The sequence below is a fragment of the Mchenga conophoros genome, linkage group LG3 (genome assembly GCF_057382185.1).
Source record: "Mchenga conophoros isolate Kocher_MC1m ecotype Shallow Benthic linkage group LG3, M_conophoros_male_GT1.1, whole genome shotgun sequence".
Classification (NCBI taxonomy): Eukaryota; Metazoa; Chordata; class Actinopteri; order Cichliformes; family Cichlidae; genus Mchenga; species Mchenga conophoros.
The window spans coordinates 34,047,816-34,065,961 of NC_140528.1; the positions used below are offsets into that span (position 1 = coordinate 34,047,816).

Sequence of the window (18,146 nt, forward strand, 5' to 3'; positions counted from 1 at the left end):
ATGAAGATGTTTCTACTGTCTCTGCTACTTGTGAACGGTACTGTTACCTTCAATTATTAGTATTATCATTAATGATGATTTTACTCTATTTTACATGAGGCAAATGATCTTACTGTCATTTTTATAAAATGTTGATTGTGATACGTAGAATTTATAATCTGTTATATATTTTAAACCATAAACTATTGTTACACAAATTATTTCAAGTAAAATGGAAACAATGGGGATGATTGATTTCATTAATATAGTTCATGGCTTGTTGCTTAATGGCTTATTATGTGTTTTCATTAAGAAGTTATGAGGGTTAAAACATTTGTTTACTGCTCTAAATCTGGAATGTGGCAACTTTGAGTTCTGGCGCACCAAAACTAGCACAGAGTGGATCTGGTTTAATTTGATGCCGCAGGACTTAAGACATAGTAGAGAAATCAGAGTGTGTCCAGTGAAGGACTGGACCAGTACATGTGAAGCAATGTACCAGGAGCAGCTCTACACCTTCTACAGGTTGGGTCCACCTCTGCATATATGCACACCAACTTAGTCCTGGACCAGTGCTCCCCATGATCTTAAATTGAATAAGCATGTTTCGAACACACACTGATATATTGTAGACTTGGCCAAGGATAGAATGCCGCAGTTGATCTCTGATATGAATGTTAAGGTCTTTTTCTAATTTAGTCTTAATGAAAGCTACTGGAGAACATTGTAAATTGTAAATGAAATAGTAAAGAACTGATGTTCGTTTGAGAATTAAAAAATCATCTACAGGATCGTCTGTTTTGAGGGAATCGTACTGTCAGTGTCTGCACATAGTGTGTGACCTGTAAAAAGCAAAAACACTGAAGAGCAGCAGTGCCAACACTTGCAAATTGTCCATCTACACATAAGTCTGCAAAGGATTTTAGACCCTTTCTGTGCCAGATGTGGAACACCGTCACTGAAGGAAAAAACAATTCATTTGCTCCAATTGGGCCTTGAAGTGAAAAAGCCTGGTGGCCAATGCTCTTCCTAAACTGGGACCAAATTCTAAGAGGTTGATGGACTACTCTATTATTACTAGGCAAGAGAAAGGGATAAGCCTAAAGTCACAGGTAAAGAAACCATGATGACCCAAACTGGTGATGACAGTTCAAGATTGTAGCGTCACCAATATAATGCATCATAAAACAGAGTAATAGCCCATTCCTGATATTTGTGGCCCAATGGTAGTACTGGAAATTGGAAAGGGCTAAGCCTCCCACCGGCTTGGGTCTTTGAAGAAGAGCTTTCCTCAGTTTTAGATGTTTACCATTCCAAATAAATAATTGATTAAGAAAACCAGAGATTTAAAAAAGGGTTTGAGAATTAGGACTGGAAGGCATTCAAATACATGTAGAAATGTTGATACTAGCATCATTTTTACACTGTGTCAAATCCCCAACTCTTTGACCTTCAGGCTGAAGGAAGAACAACACTCGGTGTTTAATGCTGAATCAACAATCTCTTTAATCCATACACTTCTCATTATTCCATACAAACTCTTTAAGCATTACAAACGTCTGGACGGGAGATATGCACAGGAGGGTGTCTGGCAAACTCTCGAAGTGTCCACGTGACCATTTCTCACATTCTTATAGCTTTGGCCCCTCCTCCAAACTCAGCACTCACATTCTCTCTCTCTCTCAGTGAGCCTAAGTCATGACCTTGGCTTCCTGTTTTTCTCCTCCTGTATGTTCTGTTCTCTTTGTAATCAGAAAAGCAAGGCCATGATGCTCTGCAAACAGTATTTCTTATAAATCAGCAGTATAATGCATCATAAAACAGTGCAATATCCCATTCCTTTTTTTCCCAGAATAAACAATCAGTTACAATCAAACAATCAATCTGCTGGTCCCTCTCTAGTCTGATCAACAGTGTTTCAGTAACTTTCCACTAGAAGATGCTCCCCTGTTATCTACTTTCTCCCAGGCAAGCGTGGGCGAGAGTCTACAGCCTTCTACCCCCCAAGGACACGTAGTCTAATGCCTTTATTTTCAGGCCTGTGTCCACTTAATACTACACTATATGGTTATATGGCATTTTAGTCAATATAAAGCATAGAATTGAGGCACTTCAAATATTTCCACAACTGTTAATCCTGCCCATTAAAGACAAACATGATGGCGTAGAGCCTAAAATGGTAAGAATAGGGACAATTAGTTAATACTGAAGCAGACCATGGTTTTTTTTTTTTAATAAAAGTCTGTAAAAAATCAATTTGGGCCTGGAGATTTCCTGGATTTTCTCATTATTATTATTATTATTAATATTATTATTATTTTATTTATTTATTAACTGTTTTAAACTTCAGCCTTGTCTTGACCAAGTTACTGACCAATTACAAGTAGGTTGCAAGCAAATGATTTAATGAATGCTGAGATGGTGTTAATCATATACTATGATCTTCACAGTCACCTAACCCAGCTCAAAATCTGAGACATTTTAGACCAACCAGCATTAAATAAGAGGATGTCTTGGGTAGGAATGATTTTACATCCTCCAGGAGGATAACAGGAATGTGACGAATGTATGCAGAGGAGACTGATGGAGGATCAACACTTGCTGGTTTTGCTGTCATTTGTTTTATTTAATGGTCAATGTTATATTCCCAGTGCTGCAGGCTTGTCAAATCTAAAACCATTATTTGAATACAGTCAAGCTGCTTGAGTTTGATTTTACCGGTTACAATGACATTAAAGGCATTAACTTCAGTCTTGGAACCTGAAACGAATCTGTATGTTTCCCTGGTTGAACTGGTGCACTCAGACTGGACTATTCCCATTTCCCTCACAGAGTGCAGATTTTTCAGAGAAGTTCGACATGTGCTGATTGAATGCTCTTTGATTTCAGTATCTCAAATCAAATCAAATCAAATCAAATCACTTTTATTGTCACATCACATGTGCAGGCACACTGGCACAGCACATGCGAGTGAAATTCTTGTGTGCGAGCCCCACAAGCAACAGAGATGTGCAAACACAACAACACAAACGAGCAAAATACAAGAATGGCCAACCTGAAACTAATAAATATATGTACAATATATAATAGTGTATGCATTTCTGGATGTGTATACTAAATATTTTCCTACGTGTGTGTGTGTGTGTGTGTGTGTGTGTGTGTGTGTGTGTATACACATTTTTACAAATTAAATAGTAAAAAAATAAAATAAAATAATAATAATAATAATAAAATATATAAAATATACAGAGTTGAATATGTGCAAAACAAGTGGCATTTATATACAGTGTGGAGTGCATAATGTTGAAAAAATCTCTTGTCCTTATAAATAAGTTACCTGCACTCCTGCAAACAACCTCAAAATATGGAGCTAATTTGTGTTTTTCTATGTGCTCACAGTTTCCCAGGCTGTGGTGGTGGAGGTGAATGAGGGGAAAATGTTTGTCCTATTACCCTGCCAGTACTCAAGAGTCATATTTAAGAACCCCACAGTGATGTGGACTCGCAATGATCTTAATCCCAAAACTGTCCACCGACAACGAGAAGGAGGAGATGATCTTAGAGAACAAAACCAGCGTTACAGCGAGCGCACATCGATGAGACCTGATGCTCTGGACTCTGGAGACTTCAGCCTCACTCTGAGAAAACCAGCAGAGTCTCACAGTGGAAAATACACCTGCTCCATCACTGATGGAGAAGAACTGATAGTGAGACACATATGGCTGCAAGTGAAAGGTAATAAATAAATGACAGCTGCTGTAACCACAGATCAAAGACTAATGCCAGACTCAGGCCCAGGTTAAAATATGTTGGATGATATTAATTATCTGTTGTTTTTTCCCAGCAGGATCTGTGTTCATGGAGAGGTTTATGATAACTTCATTCTGTGTTGTGGTCATCCTTGTTTGCATAGCTTATGTCTACGGTGCTCTCAGGAGTGAAGCATTACAGCACAGAGCAGAGAAGTAATGTGAGTCTGTGTCTTGCTGTGTTGTTCTTTTGTATGACTGCATTCATGTTTAGGGGTTTAGCCGAACAGACACATGTTCTGCTGCTTTCCTCTCCGTTCTTTAGGAAATGTAAGAGGAGAAGCTTGCTCTGCTCCACAGCTGACCTGCCTCAGGAAACTACAGTGGACTGGAGGTGCTCAAACTACAAACATGGCTGTCCACATCTGATGGTTTAACTGGCATGCTAAAAACAGCCAAAGTGAAAATGATTCAGATCTGTTAACCTAAATATATAACTGCTGTTTAGATTGAGGTCAGAGGTCCTTAATACTGGATATTACACTCTGGACAGGACACACACACCAAACTGTCTGTTTTCTGTGTTGTACTGATGTTAAGCTGTTTTCTAGCAGGGCAGTTTTTCCTTTTTGACTCTGCTGGTGACCATCGGGGGCACGCTTTAAAAACTCAAAATCTTACCAAGTATGTTTGTCTTATTTCTTGTGAAAAAAAAGTCATGACACTTAAAATAAGACAAAAGCAGCTAAAGAGTAATATTTCAGTAAGATATGTGAACTTATTAGCCAGTGAATCTTGAATTTCCACTTGTTCTATTGGCAGATTTTTCATTATTTCAAGTAAAAATATCTTGTATCAAGTGAGACAAAAAGTAAATCACTCACTCAGACAGTGTTTCTACATAAATGCTTTCTATCTAACATTCACATCAACAAGCTGCCCAAACAGATTTTATTTGCAAAGGGGAAGCAAACCATCAACCTTCTGATTTGTCGATGACCTGCTCATCCCCCTGAGTCACAGCAGCCTCGTGTGTTTTAGACGTCAGTGAAGCACATTTGTTCCATCAGTATGTTTTCAATCACACGTGAGAGTAACAGTCTAACTGGGGAGCATGAAAATGTTTCATTAATCCACTCGTGTGATCTTAAAGCTTTCCCACACCCTGAACTGTTTCATAAACCTAAACGCAACAGAAAATAAAGTTTATTTAAACCTTATATTTTCTTCAAACAGTTTTAAAATAAACCCGAGACCAGTGAACATCATGAGTGTGGATGTGGAAGCTGCTGCTCTGTGAGCGTGGGAAAGTTTCAAATAAATACAGGGTCATGAGTGGCCACATGGGGGCGCTGCTGGGCGCTTTTTGATCTATTCAAAAATGCATTGATCCTTCAGTCTGCTGGGTCTGAGCAAACACAGTAAAATCACAGCATTGTAAATATAATGAATCTGAATATTGAAGAAAAAGAAGAAGCTTTATTTCCACAGATGAAGGAGAGATGTTATTACCTCCTGTTTTACAGTTTATTTACAGACACACTTAATTTACAATAAATCTGAATTTATGGTTGTTATTCATTCATATCAGCATGTGTGCTGTTAGAGCAGCTTCTTTCTGTCACACCCAGAAAAGACTGAAGTCCATTCTGAGCCTGTAAAACGTCTCTGTCGTTAACACGGTTTTTGAAACAAAGCCCAGAGTCCTTCTGTCCTGAACTGTAGAAGTTAATCATTGATTTTACCCTCTGCCAGGATCAGAGCTTTACTCCAGCTGTCTGACTTCTTCATGTGTCTGTGTCACATTCACTGACTGCCTCTTCTTCTTTGTTTCTCTTTGAGAAGCTTTACATTTAAAACGAGGCATCGAAGCTTCAGTAAAGCCTTTATTTAGATCCTGTGTGCAGCTGCACGACCAACATGTGACTTTCAGCTTTGATTCAAAGTGTTTCATTAACAGCATCACATTAACTGATCTGGAATGAAAGACATGTTTACACAGGGTGAGGCTGTTCACTTATTTAATGACACTAAATGAATGAAACACATCAAACCTGCAGCTGGTTTAAAGTGTTTTATGGGTTTTGACTGTAATTTTAAATAAATGTGCTGAAAAGCTGAAGTTAAACCATCAGAGAGTAAAAACTAAGATCTTACAGGAAGTCCTGACCTGCTCGGCTGCAGGTTCAGTTTATCAGAGTTTGAGTTTCTGTTCTTCTCTACATACAGACTGTAACACCGACCTGAAACTGTAAACTCGTCATTCAAGAACCAAATTTAAACATTAACAAGTTTGTTTTGTTTTTTTTCAAAGTTCACATCTTATTGCTGCTTTACTGAAGTTTGGTCGAGTCGGGCTGTAAATGATCTGTGACACAGACACACCTTAATGAGCCGTCTGCTCACACTTCTCCTCACAGACTTTGATTTAACTCTGTGGATCAGCTGTGACATGGTCACAGTGGGTACTGTAGCCGTCAGCCTCATGTCCCGTCTGAAGCAGTGTGAGAGTGTCAGTAGATGATCAGCAGAGGAAAGTGAAGCTGCTGTGAGCTGATGTCCTGAAGGGCTTTTAAAGAGTCTCTGAGTTTGACAGGAACATGAAGATGTTTGTGGTGTTTGTGATCCTCCTGCACGGTAAGTACACCTTCCTCTCTCTGCTCTCATCATCAGCTTTTCTTTCATCTCTCTCTCTTTAATGTGTTGAAGTGCAGCAGGAGGAGATTTCCATCAAACACTGGATTCTGATTCAGATCAAACTAACAATCCAAAGCAGCAACTTTCAAATCTCTGGATTCTTCTTGGTGCCTTTCAGATGAGCTCATGTTACAGTCAGCTGCTGTGTGTGTTGTTGTGTAGCTGAAGCTCGGACTCACATTTCATATGTGACCAAAGGAAACTTGGTGCTGTGTGTGTGTGTGTGTACGCAGTGGCGGTCCTAGCCTGTTTGGCGCCTCGGGCGAACACTCCCTCTGGCGCGCCCCCCCCAACCACCACACGCACATATGAAGAGAGAGAGAGTATGCATAGTATGCAAACGGCTACCAAACAGCCATCATAATTCGTCACACAATGAGAACAGGACAAATCAACAACTGACACTGACTAATTAATATTAAAATTTGTAACATAATGTATTGTTTGGACTTTAGTCTGTTACTGTTGCTATTTTTACCATTTCTTCTTGGAGCAACTGTAACTCACATTATTACCTTAGCGATTAATAAAGTATTCTGACTCTGATTGGTTCAGGATGACCTGCCATGATCCAATCACACATCTGCTTACCTGCATCTGTTGCTCGTTTCTCCTCCTCTTCTTTTCTATTTTTTCTAAACTGAGGACCTGATGGCTTTGAACTTTTCTTGTCCATCTTGGTTTTAATTTTGCACTCCAGTATGAACACCCATCCCCCAACCCAAGGATCACCACAACATGATCTAACACACCTACACCTTAGTTCACAGATTCACTTTGTCGAGGGTGCATTTCTGAGATTTCACACAACCCAGGATTCAAATCATGAACACATAATGGGCTTGGATTTACAACATTATGAATGAAATGTGCTCTATTTGGAAGCAGCTGGCCCCTCCCCTTTCGACGGGTTGTGTGTGAGACTTTAAATCATCAAACTGTAAATTTTAAATTGTTATTGAGCCCTTTACCCCGAGTCCTAAAGTGTATGTTTATTTTCTTACTCTTCTTATATATATTGTGTATTTGCACTGCTGTAACTGGAGCCTCGTCGTCTCGTCTCTCTATATACTGGACTGTAGCGGAGATGACAATAAAGTTTACTTTGACTTCAGCAGCGCGCAGGCGCACCGAGGGCTCTCGCGCTCACTTTATAGAATTTCGAAAAAACATCGGTGCAAATTATAAGTCTGTATCATGATGTCTGTTGTTTTCGTGTTTGTTGGTTTGTTTTTATTTTGTTTTATTTTGCGAGTTGGTTATTAGATGCTGCTCCAGCCAGTCAGAGACTCCCCCACCGCCCCGCCCTCTCCTCCCTGTGCTGCAGGCGCACCTCGCAAACGAAGGGCGCCCTTACTCCCAGCAAAAGGGTGATAGAAAACCAATCGGTGCCTGTGCCATTCCCAATATGCGCTGGCTGATGTCGGGGCAGCATGAGTACGAGCAACTTTTATTTATTTTTTGCCGATGCCCGTGATGCCGCCCCAGGCAACCGCCCGTGTCGCCCGTATCTAAAACCGCTACTGTGTGTGTCTGTGTGTGTAAGTGAGGCTGGATGCTTGTTGATGGTTTTGAGTCTGCAGGACTGTCAGCAAAAACAATGTTGTGGTTTAGCAGAAGCTCTGCACTGTGTTTGCACGCAGCACTACAGGAAGCAGCACAGAAGCAGTCACTTCTACACCTCTCAAGTTTAATGTAACTTTCCCGGTGAAATGGTCAGACTGTAGCTGAACGGAGAAAACGCAGCTTCACACTGTGCGCCACGTTATTGTTTCACTGAAACGCATTTCTACAATACTGTTACTGTTACTTGTACTCTCTGCAGTGTTTAAATGCTTACATATACACACAGTTACTGTCCCTCCACACATACGACTCGGTTCTGCTTCTATGCCCCAGCTTTGTTTACTTTTTCCCACCGAGGCTTCTAGACTTCTGATTGGCCAACATTTCTACACGGTTAGGAATCTAGCTCCACCTGCTGCTTTGGCATGTTCATAGCAGCGTTTTCCTTCATTTCTGCCTTTATGTGTGGACGGGATTATTTTTTAAAACGAAAACAGAAAATCTCCATTTTCAAAAATACCCATGTACGTGTGGACGTAGCCTGAATGACATGGTACTCTCCACCTAAGAACTGAGGGTGGTGGGAAGAGAGAGGCCTGGGTCTGTCTGCCCCAGTGACTCATATCTGGATAAGCAGAAGATGGATGGATGAAACCTGCTGCCCAGCTGTCGTACAGTAGTGTTGGGTGCAGGCAGCGTGGAAAGCAGCCTGTATTGTGCCAGTGCCAAAAATAAGGTGTCCGGCTATATGTTTTTTTCTTTCATTTTTCTAATGTTTTCAATACATCCAACCCAACATACTCAAAGACAAGCTCACAGCAGACTGAAAATGCAACTGTGAGTCCTACCATAACCAGGAATACTTGGGTGATGGTGCCATCATGTTGTGTACAAGATTCAGCGACTGGACTGGATAAAATCTTCCTCACACTGAACACCTCAAAGACAAAGGAAATGATAGCAGATCTATGAAGATTCAGGCCTCCTCTCTAGCCTTTGAAAGCTCGTGTCACACAGAGGTGGTAACAAAGATAAATATCTACGTTTACGCCCTGATAACAAACTAGACTGTAACTTGAACACAGACGAACTATAAAAAAAGGGGCGAGAGCCTCGTTTTGTTAATAAAACTAAGATCTCTCTGCAGTTAAATACTGAAGGTGTTCAGTCTGTGGTGGAAAGTGTGCTGCTCTACGCTGCAGTCTGCTGGAGAGGCAGCATCAGGAACAGTGATGCAAGGAGACTGGACAAACTGGTGAGGAGAGCTGTCTCTGTGAGCCAGACTGGGCACAGTGGGGGGAGTGGTGGGAAGATGCACAACTCTGATCGACCACTTCATAACATCTTTGTGGAAGAAGAAACCATCAGTACTGACTCATCAGGCTTTTAATTCTCATACAAATGGCTGATGAGTTATGTCAGACAGATGAATTTCCCTCTGAGATCAATAACATTTTTCTTGGCACCAATTAGACAGTTCATGTTTCAAGGATCTAGTTTTATAGAAAAAACCCAGAGATTATTTTTTAGCAAAATTTGAATCAGTGTTACACGATCTTCCCCTGCAATGCACTCAACTAAAGCAATGCAATTTTTTCATAATGCACATTTCAATGTGCCTACACAGCAGACAGAAACAAACATTTTTGATACAGTGGGGCAAAAAAGTATTTAGTCAGCCACCGATTGTGCAAGTTCCCCCACCTAAAATGATGACAGAGGTCAGTAATTTGCACCAGAGGTACACTTCAACTGTGAGAGACAGAATGTGAAAAAAAAATCCATGAATCCACATGGTAGGATTTGTAAAGAATTTATTCGTAAATCAGGGTGGAAAATAAGTATTTGGTCAATAACAAAAATACAACTCAATACTTTGTAACATAACCTTTGTTGGCAATAACAGAGGTCAAACGTTTACTATAGGTCTTTACCAGGTTTGCACACACAGTAGCTGGTATTTTGGCCCATTCCTCCATGCAGATCTTCTCGAGAGCAGTGATGTTTTGGGGCTGTCGCCGAGCAACACGGACTTTCAACTCCCGCCACAGATTTTCTATGGGGTTGAGGTCTGGAGACTGGCTAGGCCACTCCAGGACTTTCAAATGCTTCTTACGGAGCCACTCCTTTGTTGCCCGGGCGGTGTGTTTTGGATCATTGTCATGTTGGAAGACCCAGCCTCGTTTCATCTTCAAAGTTCTCACTGATGGAAGGAGGTTTTGGCTCAAAATCTCACGATACATGGCCCCATTCATTCTGTCCTTAACACGGATCAGTCGTCCTGTCCCCTTGGCAGAAAAACAGCCCCATAGCATGATGTTTCCACCCCCATGCTTCACAGTAGGTATGGTGTTCTTGGGATGCAACTCAGTATTCTTCTTCCTCCAAACACGACGAGTTGAGTTTATACCAAAAAGTTCTACTTTGGTTTCATCTGACCACATGACATTCTCCCAATCCTCTGCTGTATCATCCATGTGCTCTCTGGCAAACTTCAGACGGGCCTGGACATGCACTGGCTTCAGCAGCGGAACACGTCTGGCACTGCGGGATTTGATTCCCTGCCGTTGTAGTGTGTTACTGATGGTGACCTTTGTTACTTTGGTCCCAGCTCTCTGCAGGTCATTCACCAGGTCCCCCCGTGTGGTTCTGGGATCTTTGCTCACCGTTCTCATGATCATTTTGACCCCACGGGATGAGATCTTGCGTGGAGCCCCAGATCGAGGGAGATTATCAGTGGTCTTGTATGTCTTCCATTTTCTGATGATTGCTCCCACAGTTGATTTTTTCACACCAAGCTGCTTGCCTATTGTAGATTCACTCTTCCCAGTCTGGTGCAGGTCTACAATACTTTTCCTGGTGTCCTTCGAAAGCTCTTTGGCCTTGGCCATGGCGGAGTTTGGAGTCTGACTGTTTGAGGCTGTGGACAGGTGTCTTTTATACAGATGATGAGTTCAAACAGGTGCCATTCATACAGGTAACGAGTGGGGGACAGAAAAGCGTCTTACAGAAGACGTTACAGGTCTGTGAGAGCCAGAGATTTTCCTTGTTTGAGGTGACCAAATACTTATTTTCCACCCTGATTTACGAATAAATTCTTTACAAATCCTACCATGTGAATTCATGGATTTTTTTTTCACATTCTGTCTCTCACAGTTGAAGTGTACCTCTGGTGCAAATTACTGACCTCTGTCATCATTTTAAGTGGGGGAACTTGCACAATCGGTGGCTGACTAAATACTTTTTTGCCCCACTGTATATTAACTTATTTAAGCAGACCATTTAGTATCAGCAACATTTATACTATAGTTTAGACCCCTAAGAAACTCCTGATGGTATTTTTAGTTGTAAAAATTGAAAACTGCTGATTGAAATTGAATTTTTACTCATTTGAAATGATGAGCGGCAGTCAGGTGCCTGACCTGTTAGACCTTTGTATTAGAATTTCATGGTCAACAGAGTCGAACGCAGCAGTGAGACTGAACAGAACAGAAACTGCAGTTTCATGGATATGTGCTCGACTAAAGAGGTGCAAGACTTTAACTTTGTCAACTACAGCTGAAAACCCTTGATGATTAAAATAAACTACAGTTAATGTGATTGGCTGACTACTCTGCTCCCTGCAGATAAATGTGGTCTCTGAGACAAACTCACAGCGTGCAGCTAATCTGTGTTTATGTGTCCTCAGTTTCCCAGCATGCCCTGGCTGTGCTGGTGCAGGTGTATGAGGAAGCAAAGGTTGCTCTGCTGCCCTGCCGGTTCTCAGGCTTCATTCCTGATCAACCCACAGTGATGTGGACTCGCAGTGATCTGGATCCCAAAACTGTCCACATGACACAAGAAGGAGGAGATGACCTTACAGGACAAAACCAGCATTACAGCGGGCGCACATCAATGATGGTCGATGCTCTGAACACTGGAGATTTCAGCCTCACTCTGAGAAAACCACAACGGACCGACGTCGGCAACTACACCTGCACCATGAGTGATGGGACAGGAGAATGGAGACTGACAGATTTACAGCTGCAGGTCAAAGGTCAGCAACAAACCCCAGATGAACATACAGGTGAAAAAATCTGTCCTGTAGACAAAGGTTAGAGGTCAAATGGAGAGGTAGTATATCCTTAAAAAAACTGGAAGGAAGGACAAAAGAGGTTGAGGGAGATGAAAGCGGCAGGAACTGAACCATCTACAGCCACTTTTTATGCAAATCAGATGGATGAGCAGGAAATGCTCTAAAAATGTGCTGATGCGAGATGGAACGACTCCTCTGTAACTCTAAGATGAATGTGTCTGCTTTTGCCACTGCAAATGATGTTGTGAATCTGAGTTTTTAGCCATTGCATTATAAAGTATTTGCTTATAATACTTATACATAGGAGATTTTTCTTTGGTGGACTGGCTAAGCTGGAGACAGAACCTGTGAATGTTTAATGAAGGCATCCAGAATAAAGGGCACAGTCTCAGTTCAGGAGACAGAGAACCTCTCTGCTTTTAAGATCAGACATCAACCTTTCACCATCCCTGCTGCTGTACACTCAAAGTGCTGGGAGGACTTCCCATGATACACTGAGCACTTCTCGTCCACTCCCCTCTTTTCACCCCACTTTTCAGTGGTTTCCCTGTTGGTGAGTAATGCCCGGTAAACCAAATAATACCATCAGACATCTTCACCAGTAAAAAGCCAGAGTCAGAGCTCAGGAATGCAGATGTTCATCAGGTTTCAGTTACCACTAATGTTTTTCGGCTCCTGCTCTTGTGGTTGATAATGTTGCTCTTGTCCTCATAGATGACCCAATGAAGGTGACAGTGGGGGAAGGGTCAGAGTCTGTCCTCTTACCCTGCAAAACAAAACCTGGGCTGCCAAAGGACATCGCACTGGAGTGGACTTGTGCTGACATAGTGGTCTATGTGTATCCACACAAAAGCGACCACCTTAAGAAACAGGATGGACTTTACAGAGACCGAACGAAGATGAATGAAGACCTGCTGAGAACTGGAGACCTCAGTCTGACCCTGAAACACCCCACAGAGAGAGACAGTGGAGGATACATCTGCACCATCTACAGGGACAAAGACATCCTGAGACAGAAAGTAGTGCTGCAGGTCAAAGGTAAGTGATGCTGACACAGGTCAGAGGTCAATGCTAACAATCAAAGTCACGATTCAGAGATCTTGCTTTTTTTGTGTGTTTCTCCACAGAACAATTTCCACCCTGGGCCACAGCTCTCCTGGTTCTCCTGGGTCTTCTTGTGGTTTCTGGAGGTCTTTTATTTCATTTCCGGCACTATTTCATGCCAGGTAAGTGTCTCCTACTACACTCCCACAATGCTGATGGTTAGCAGGTGTCCTCTGGTGGCTACGTTATAGTCAGTTTTCCTTCAGAAAGTTCATAATCACCATCCAGATGAACATTATCTCTGGCTCGGCCTTTATGTTTGGTTAAGCCATAAAGCAAGTATGGACATGTTGAAATTTCATCATATCCCTCAGCTAACAGGGTTAGAATGACGTTTGTGGTTAGAGTGACTTTTGTTGCCATGATGCCAGGTGTCTCTTGGAAATGAGATTTTTAATCTCAATGAGATTTTTTACCTGGATAAATAAAGGACTAATAAAAAAAATAGAATATTTCATACTGGAACCAGTCAAACATGTTTGAACTGCAAATATTTGACTTCATCCAGTCAAATAAACTGTGCTCATGTTGTGCTTTTTTGTCCTCTCAGACCCCAAGGTGGAGGTGGATTCAGAGGTGGAGTCTGTCCAGCTGCCCTTCAAAACCAAAGTTCACCTGCCTGAAGATGCTAAAGTCGTGTGGAGTAACTCTTACAACAAAAATGTCCACGTGTATGAGAACGGCTCTGACCAGCCTGGAGAACAGGAAGTGGTTTACAGGGATCGAACAAAGATGAATGAAGACCTGCTGAAAACTGGAGACCTCAGTCTGACCCTGAAACACCCCACAGATGGAAACACAGGAGCCTACACCTGCACCGTCTACAGCAGGGAGGGAAACATCCTGCTGAAGAGAAAGGTGGAGCTGAAAGTCAGAGGTTAGTGTTGTACATACAGGTCAAAGGTCAGAGGTCAATGTTGTAACTAGATGACCCGTGCTTGTTCCTACCATTATTGGCTGACCAACAATCTTTTATCTTTTTCTGATGAAAGAAGCTTAACCCTTTAAGACTGGGTTAAGACACGCTCCATTTTGCGTCACTGTATTTAAATCCCTGTAGAACTGCAATCACATAAGCTAGCGTAATAATTGTTTTTGCATATGAAACCAGTTGCACTTACATCTTATTCCATCAGCTCATCCTAAGTCAGGGTTTCCTTCCACATGCAAAAATGCATGAAAAGCAGTTGCAGCAACAATAACATAATATTCCAGAAACACGCTTAAAAATTGGCGTATCCCATAAATTAAACTAAGAAGACACTCAAAATAAATCTCCTGAGGTGGGAAACTATTTTGTGCAACTTTTTTGTATTTACAGTTTTGAGGGATAAACCTCTTAAATTTCCCTAACTAGAAATATAAGTTAAAAAAACAAACAAACAAAAAACAACCCTAAGATGATTTCAATTTTTTTGCTTCATTGCACTTTTTTGCAATTTATGTAGTTACTGTGGACTTAATGCATACATATTATTAAAATCTGAGCTATAACAGTTGTATTGATGTATAGCAACTTGAAATGCTCTCTAGAATGGCACTACAGCATGTAAAAATATAAAGATAAGCTCTAGCGGACTTGGTTCTATGGTCGGTCCTAAAGGCAAAATAAAAACTACAATACTTCAGGACAAAATCTATATTGAAATGACTCTTTCATCAATTTATACAAACAAGATGAAAATATTTTGGAGACACAGGAGCCAATCAGATGTTGACTTGCTCTTAGGCTGCATTGCATTTGTCTGTTTCTGTGTCTGCATGCTGGTCATTAAGAGTCAGTTCTCCAATACTGAAGACAGAAACTTCAGTCATTCATTGTTTTATCTCCTTTGGGTGAAAGGAGAGGTGAAATTGCCATCCCATAGTGACAGATCATACAGTGGTTAGCACTGTTGTCAAGTGCAGGTTGCACAGTCTCCCTGTGACTGTGTGGGTTCTCTGCAGCTTCTCAGAAAAGGATCTAATTTGCATGAAAATGAGACATGATCAGGACTTGTGATTGTTAGAAATAAGAACTGGTACTGGTGCATTTTGTTTTTGACGGCATGTTACAGAGAGAGGAAGTCCAGTTTTGGACAGTTGCAGCTAATGTCTGTGATGTGTCTGCTCGTGAGTCTGTAAGTTCAGTCGGTGTGTTTTCTGTTTTACTTTGAAGGTCCGTGTCGGATGTCAGTGTTTCCTGTCCCATCCCTTGCCACGTTAGCCTGATTTTGTTCCAGCTGTGTCCTATCTCTCGTTTCCTGATAGCTCCCTCTGTGTATTTAAGCCCCATGTTTTCCTTGGTCTGTGTCGCTATATCCCTCACTTTAAGCTGTGTGTACGTTTGACTGCTTTGCGTGTCCCGTTAAGTTCAGACCAGAGTAAAAGAACCATTGGTGTGAAAATGCTCTTAGAGCCACAAACATGCTGCTGACGGCTGCATGTTTGATCTGATCTGCTTCCTTCAGCTTTCTCTACAACTCTGAACACCTGCTGCTGTCTGTACAGCTCATGTTGTGTCTGTTGTCCTCTCAGTCTGTCAGGTGGAGGTGGAGGAGGGGGCGGAGTCTGTCCAGCTGCCCTTCAAAACCACACAAAACCTGCCTGAAGACGCCACAGTAGAGTGGGAATACTGTGAACCTGAATGTAGGAAGGTCCATTTGTATCATAGTGGATCTGACCATCTTGAAGAACAGGACCAGGATTACAGAGGGCGAACCACGATGAATGAAGACCCTCTAAAAACTGGAGACCTCAGTCTGACGCTGAAACAGCCCACAGAGAGAGACAGTGGGAGATACAGATGTGAAGTCAAAACGGGTGTTGTACTCCTCAGAAGGAAAAGACTGCTTCTCAAAGGTTGGTTGGATGGTTGGTTGGTGGTTTTTGTGTGTGTGTCTGACTGTGTTGTGTCTCCTCTGCAGGGAGAGTTCAGGTCCAGGATCAAACAGGGGACATCAGGAACAGAAGCAGCTCCATTGATCCGACTCCTCTGATGGCTGATCAATCAGTTTGATCTGTGTGTTCTTTGATTATTGATCAGTGATGTCAGAGTGGAGTCAGTGTGTTGTTGTTGTTTGTGACTCAAATCTCCAGAAGCCGAACAAAAACAGACTCACAGGTCTCATGCAGAGAAAGAGACGGTCCTTTAAAGTGATACAGTACAAATGCTCAACCTGCCTCTATGAAATAAAACAATAAAAAAATCTCAGCTGTTTCAGAACTGCTTCTGGACAGAGCTCTCAGATGTTGGTCCTGGAATCTGCTGGAGCCACTCGCCTAGCACGGGAGTCACCACACCGAGTGCTCCCACTACCACTGAGACCACTGTTACCTTCACCCTCCACATCTACTCGAGCTCTTCACTGAGGCCTGGGTATTTCTCCAGCTTCTAATGTTCCTTTTTCCTGATGTTGCTGTCATTTGGTACATCTATCACTACGGCCGTCATTCTCTATTTGTCTGACACTCCTATGTCAGGTTGGTTATTCCAATCTGTAATACACAGATTAGAAGTTGTTGATCAAAGCAATTTCTTATAAAATTGCAAATCTGGTTTTCTTTATGAAAGTTATTCTAAAGAAAATGAAATTGGTCACAAACCTGATAGTTAACAAACACAGATGTACAAGATGTTTTAAGGAGATACCAAACCAGGAAGGAGATGCTGTGAACCAGCTGTGGTCAATAGTTTGCATGTCTTGATGATTTTGGAGTTTTTAAATATTTATTTCAATTTTTTTTCAGGTTCGATTAATTGTACAGGTTATCTCTTTATTGCCTTTAAAAAAATCTAAATCAAATATATGCATACTCAACCATCACCAGGGCTGGACTGGGACAAAAAATCGTCCCGGGCATTTTGACTAGATCTCCCTTCATCTGGCCATCCACCACCTTTCAGTGTTTATACCGTTAGGGGAAAAAAACGAGAAAAAAACCCCCATCGGCCGGCATTTGCCTGGTGGGCCGATGGCCAGTCCAGCTATGACCATCACTAATATTCTGTTAAATCTTTGTTAATAATCACACAAATTATGGAAGAAATGGATGTATTCAATTTATAATTTTTATGAGTTTATGAAGGATTACAAAGATAACAACCTAAACTGTTTAAATTATGAAAAATTATTTCTATAAAAACATGAATATAGAAATACATCACAGGGTCACATGTGAAGCTCCACAAAGGAAACATGAGCTTCTTCATGTCAGAGCTCCGATACTCTGCACGCTGTTCTGTGACAGGTGGAAAAAAACACGCCTTTATTTATCAATTTAATATATTTACAGCAATTTAAAAAAAACCCAATGTGCCCACAAACCACATTATAACGCTGTTGTTGTTTTTTAAGTCGGAAAATGCTGATTTTACCGCAAAAATAATTAAAATCTAGGAAAATAAAAACAGGTTTAGGCCGCAGGAAGCCGCGATATAGGTGACCGCGCATTCGCCGCTGTTGCACCCTAACCTCTGGAATAACCTCCCTCTAGCTATTCGGGCGTCTGATTCAATTCAATCTTTTTAATCTCGATTAAAAACTCATCTGTTTAGCCTTGCTTTCCCCGCCCCCTAGAGCCTGCATTTTTGTTGTACTGTAAGTTATCTTTTTCGCTTTATTAATATTTATAATGTTTTAACCTTCAGCCTTTCGGGGTGTGCCTACTATGCTGTTTATTATTGGTTAGTTTTGTCACCCGCCTGTTAGTATATTTTATTTGTATTTTGTGTTTTGTATTTGTACCTATTATTGCTCTGACTCGTTCTGTGAAGCACTTTGGCATACCTGTGGTTTTTAAATGTGCTATATAAATAAAATTGTATTGTATATAAATTTACAGATAAACCCGCGATGCGAGTCAGTGGGAGGTAGGAATACTGTGATAACATTAAAAACACAACGTGTGAACACTAACACGGTGTTAACGGTGTGAAACTTTGACGTTATGCTTCGTGTTTGCTGCCATGGAAACGAGCGTGTCACAGCCCCACA

General features: G+C 41.4%; 2 protein-coding genes across 2 annotated transcripts; both read left to right on the forward strand.

Annotated features, from left to right (window-relative positions):
- LOC146578302 (uncharacterized) lies at window positions 1-4,185 on the forward strand. The gene is made up of 4 exons (XM_085267799.1): window positions 1-37; window positions 3,379-3,714; window positions 3,824-3,949; window positions 4,054-4,185. Exons 1-3 carry the CDS (start codon window positions 1-3, stop codon window positions 3,946-3,948), a joined length of 498 nt encoding a protein of 165 aa, XP_085123925.1. The 3' UTR covers window position 3,949; window positions 4,054-4,185.
- A 1,991-nt stretch (window positions 4,186-6,176) lies between these two features.
- LOC146578303 (butyrophilin-like protein 2) lies at window positions 6,177-18,057 on the forward strand. The gene is made up of 7 exons (XM_085257937.1): window positions 6,177-6,365; window positions 11,680-12,027; window positions 12,781-13,104; window positions 13,194-13,292; window positions 13,721-14,047; window positions 15,688-16,011; window positions 16,077-18,057. Exons 1-7 carry the CDS (start codon window positions 6,329-6,331, stop codon window positions 16,166-16,168), a joined length of 1,551 nt encoding a protein of 516 aa, XP_085114063.1. The 5' UTR covers window positions 6,177-6,328; the 3' UTR covers window positions 16,169-18,057.
- Window positions 18,058-18,146: the final 89 nt, after the last annotated feature.